Raw genomic sequence first — 5,000 nt, 5'->3', positions numbered from 1 at the left:
TCTTAAGGTTCATATAATAGAACCGACTCAACTTGTAGACTCGTTCGCGTACACAGGCTCAGTACCGGCCAGTAAAAATCCCGCACCCTGTGCTGCACGAGACCGCAGACTCAGCAGCGCAATAAGCGGAGCGGGTGCACGCGCGCCTTTACATGTGTTTTATCGGCTTCATGTGAGCATTAAAGCGTAAACGTTAACGGTTTGCACATGAGCGGATGTTTGGGTTGATCTTCGCCTCTATAAATAAGTGTTACAAAGAGCCGGAGGCGCGGCTGTGAGATGGCGGACGGAGCGCGCGGCACCGAGGTCTCGCGCGCCCTGAACCGACGATGACGGCAGCGCGGAGCTCGAGCGAACGCGGCGGAAGTGGAGTTGCAGACGGTGATGGAGAGGGAAGCGCGAGAGCGTCCCGGGATCAGGCCGGAGCCACGCACCTCAACATCGGCGTGTTGGAGTCGGTCGCCACCGTGGGTGAGACAGCGGGCACCGGATAATCGGTGCTGTGACATTAGTGACACGGTACACGAGCGCAGTGACCATACGTTTAATCAGCGCTCAGGGTGTTTATACAAGTCCGAACCAAACTGAACTGACACCGAACTGAACCGACACCGAACCGTACTGACACTGATTTGAACTGACACCGACACCGAAGTGAACCGACACCGAACCAACGCCAAACCGAACTGACACCAAACTGGCATCAAACCGAACTGACACTGAACTTGAGACCGAACTGAACTGACACTGAAACGACACAGAACTGAACTGACACCAAACTGAACTGACACTGAACCAACGGCAAACCGAACTGACACCGACACTGCACTGACACCGAACTGAACTGAACTGACACCGAACCAACGGCGAACTGAACTGACACTGAACTGACACCAAACTGAACTGACACCGAACCAACGGCAAACCGAACTGACACTGAACCGACACAGAACTGAACTGACACCAAACTGAACTGACACCGAACCAACGGCAAACCGAACTGACACCGAACTGAACTGACACTGAACCGACGCCGAACTGAACTGACACCGAACTGAACTGACACCGAACCGACGCCGAACTGAACTGATATCGAACTGAACTGACACTGAACCGAACTGAACCGACACTGACAGTGTGTTTATAACGGCGTGCTGTTATACACAGTAACGGAGAGCTTAGGGTGGCTTTAATCCTCTTACACCACAAATCTTACAAAATCTTACAAAAACAACATGATGATTTTTATCCGTTTATAATCACCATGAGACAGGTTGTCACTTACGTTACAGCAGCTCAGTGTGAAGTTATTCAGAGAAACACACAACATCCTGCTGCAGAATCTTTATAAACCTTTGTTCATGTGTCACAACTGACTGCTGCTGGAGGAAATAAATCATCCGACCAATCAGAGTTGAGTAAAGCAGGTGAATTAACACTGTAGGTGTTTACTGATGTCACTGCAGCTGGACACACCACTGCTGCAGCAGGAGGACGTTTCACCTCCAGGCCAAAGGAAGAAGAGGAAAAAATCTATTTAATGTTGTGCAGGGTGGAGAAACTGTGGCCTGAATTCTTTATGACACTGCAAATGAGCTGCATGGATTAAAGCTAGTGGAGCGAGATCTTTGAGCCCTGAATGTGAACAGTGAGGTTACAGGCTGTGGACAAAGACCTACAAGTCATACGAAAGAATAATAACAACAATAATACACATATTAATAAGGACACCGCTGTAAAATACAAAATGGCCGCCTGAACCACAATAATCTCCTCATTGTTCATGTTGTTCCTCCTCCTGCATTTCCTTCACACAGGTACAGGCACTTTCGGCCGCGTGGTGCTGGTGCAGGATCGCAAATCCAAGGGCTACTTCGCGTTAAAGTCCATGAAAATCGTGGATTTAATCCGACTGAAACAGCAGCAACATGTTCACAACGAGAAAGAAGTCCTTATGGAAGTCAATCATCCTTTTATCGTCAAACTGTGAGTCCTGTTTCTCTGTGAGTTAAAGATCTGTGTAAGCTGAAGGTGATGGACGTTTAGTGTGATGCTGCTTCGTGCTTTTAACACACTGCAGCATGTATTTAAGGCTGATTACTGAACACACACGTACACTTTATGTTAACTGAGATTAGCGTGATGCTGATTAATGCGTCAAAGCTTCCATTTACATTAGAAAAGTTCACCACATCACACTAGAACAGTTCACACACCACATCACACTAGAACAGTTCACACACCACATCACACTAGAACAGTTCACACACCACATCACACTAGAACAGTTCACACACCACATCACACTAGAACAGTTCACACACCACATCACACTAGAACAGTTCACACACCACATCACACTAGAACAGTTCACACACCACATCTGAGGTCATCTTTTTTGAGACATTTTGTTTTATTGACATTTCTTCACACTGTTTAAAAGCATTTGCTGCACAGATGAAAACATACAAAAAAGCATGAAAAATCTGCATAATTAAGGTCTTTAAAATTGCCATATTTGTGGTGTTAGTGTCAGTGGTGTTAGTGTCAGTGGTGTTAGTGTCAGTAGTGTCGGCTTCAGTGGTGTCGGCGTCAGTGGTGTCGGCGTCAGTGGTGTCAGCGTCAGTGGTGCCGGCGTCAGTGGTGCTGGCGTCAGTGGTTTTGGCGTCAGTGGTGTTGGCGTCAGTGGTGTTGGCGTCAGTGGTTTTACTGTCAGTGATGTTAGTGTCAGTGGTTTTACTCTCAGTGGTGTTAGTGTCAGCGGTGTTTGTGTCAGTGGTGTAGGCATCAGTCGTGTTAGTGTCAGTGGTGTCGGCTTCAGTGGTGTCGGCTTCAGTGGTGTCGGCGTCAGTGGTGTCGGCGTCAGTGGTGTCGGCGTCAGTGGTGCCGGCGTCAGTGGTGCCGGCGTCAGTGGTTTTGGCGTCAGTGGTTTTGGCGTCAGTGGTTTTGGCGTCAGTGGTGTTGGCGTCAGCGGTGTTGGCGTCAGTGGTTTTACTGTCAGTGATGTTAGTGTCAGTGATGTTAGTGTCAGTGGTTTTACTCTCAGTGGTGTTAGTGTCAGTGGTGTAGGCATCAGTCGTGTTAGTGTCAGTGGTGTTGGCGTCAGTGGTGTTGGCGTCAGTGGTGTTGGCGTCAGTGGTGTTGGCGTCAGTGGTGTTGGTGTCAGTGGTGTTGGCGTCAGTGGTGTTGGCGTCAGTCGTGTTGGCGTCAGTGGCGTTGGCGTCAGTGGTGTTGGTGTCGGTGGTGTTACTCTCAGTAATGTTAGTGTCAGTGGCGTTAGTGTCAGTGGCGTTGGCATCAGTGGCGTTGGCGTCAGTGGCATTAGTGTCAGTGGTGTTGGTGTCAGTGGTGTTAGTGTCAGTGGTGTTGGTGTCAGTGATGTTGATACATCTATCATGTATCTACTCACATAAACACTGAGAGATTCAGATTGTCCAAATCCAGTCAGACTTTTGTCTTCCTCCTAAAGGATCCTCCCCATATCAGGTGATGCATTTTTAAGACCTTCTGAAGCTCCACACACTGAATTTCTAGCTATTTTTATCACTAAGCTACAGAGCGAATTATGCAGCTGTATTGTGTTGCAGCTTATTTCTGGGGCTTTTAACGTCTAATTTCACCGCATACAAAATGCATGAAGTATTGAGTGGACGGTTTGAGTCTGGAGCTGAAGGGTTTAGTAAATGTTCTTAGTCTGTTCTCTCAGGTTCCCCTGCATGTAGATGGCTTCTGGCATTAGATCTAACAAACCAGGAGGATGTAAAGATTTACATTTAGCTCATTAGCTAATTCTGCTGAGTGCTGCCTCACAGCTCCAGGGTTTCCAGTTCAATCCTAAGCTCAGGTTTCTCTCTGCATGGACTTTGGCATGTTCTCCCTGTCTCTCTGTGGCGTCTCCGGTTTCCTCCCACATCATCAGGGATCTGACACTTAAGTTGATTAAATAATTTACTAAAACTGTCACAAATCCACCTCAGTGAGCGCTGCATATGCTGTTGTGGATTTTATGTGATTTTTCTAGTCTTGTCTCCGCCCCCTGTTTGTTTATCTGTCTCTCACATGTTGACTTCACAAGGCTGAGAAATGTGTGATATAATCGACAAATCTCCACAATGAGACTCTGACACACCAGGATATAAAAGGGAACCTAATCAATAATGAACACCAAACAGGTGTTGGTGTCGGTGGTGTTGGTGTCGGTGGTGTTGGTGTCGGTGGTGTTAGTGTCAGTGGTGTTAGTGTCGGTGGTGTTAGTATTGGTGGTATCAGTGGTGTTAGTGTCGGTGGTGTTAGTGTCGGTGGTGTTAGTGTCAGTGGTATCAGTGGTGTTAGTGTCGGTGGTGTTAGTGTCGGTGGTGTTAGTGTCAGTGGTATCAGTGGTGTTAGTGTCGGTGGTGTTAGTGTCAGTGGTATCAGTGGTGTTAGTGTCGGTGGTGTTAGTATTGGTGGTATCAGTGGTGTTAGTGTCGGTGGTGTTAGTGTCGGTGGTGTTAGTGTCAGTGGTATCAGTGGTGTTAGTGTCGGTGGTGTTAGTGTCAGTGGTATCAGTGGTGTTAGTGTCGGTGGTGTTAGTGTCGGTGGTGTTAGTGTCGGTGGTGTTAGTGTCGGTGGTATCAGTGGTGTTAGTCAGTGGTGTCAGTGATGTAAGTGTTAGTGTCAGTGGTGTTAGTGTCAGTGGTGTCAGTGGTCTTAGAGTCAGTGGTGTCAGTGACGTAAGTGTTCGTGTCAGTGGTGTTCGTGTCAGTGGTGTTCGTGTCAGTGTTGTCAGTGGTGTCAGTGATGTAAGTGTTAGTGTCAGTGGTGTTAGTGTCAGTGGTGTCAGTGGTCTTAGAGTCAGTGGTGTCAGTGACGTAAGTGTTCGTGTCAGTGGTGTTCGTGTCAGTGGTGTTCGTGTCAGTGTTGTCAGTGGTGTCAGTGATGTAAGTGTTAGTGTCAGTGGTGTCAGTGGTCTTAGAGTCAGTGGTGTCAGTGATGTAAGTGTTAGTGTCAGTGGTGTTAGT

General features: G+C 47.8%; 1 protein-coding gene across 4 annotated transcripts in view; it reads left to right on the top strand.

The window, feature by feature from the left end:
- Positions 1–5,000, top strand: part of LOC113642061 (cAMP-dependent protein kinase catalytic subunit PRKX-like) — a 13,247-nt gene that overhangs the window by 41 nt on the left and 8,206 nt on the right. The window contains exons 1-2 of one of the 4 annotated variants that reach the window (XM_047815476.1): positions 16–471; positions 1,818–1,986. In XM_047815476.1, the coding sequence (XP_047671432.1) occupies positions 330–471; positions 1,818–1,986 (311 nt within the window). In that variant the 5' untranslated portion in view covers positions 16–329. Of the gene's footprint in view, positions 1–15; positions 472–1,817; positions 1,987–5,000 lie in introns of those variants that run through there. The other 3 variants (XM_027145345.2, XM_027145344.2, XM_047815475.1) reach the window with 3 other exon arrangements.

This window comes from Tachysurus fulvidraco, chromosome 6, assembly GCF_022655615.1.
Source record: "Tachysurus fulvidraco isolate hzauxx_2018 chromosome 6, HZAU_PFXX_2.0, whole genome shotgun sequence".
Taxonomy (NCBI): Eukaryota; Metazoa; Chordata; class Actinopteri; order Siluriformes; family Bagridae; genus Tachysurus; species Tachysurus fulvidraco.
The sequence above is the reverse complement of the archived record's forward strand: the minus strand, read 5'-3'. Positions and strand labels throughout refer to the sequence as shown.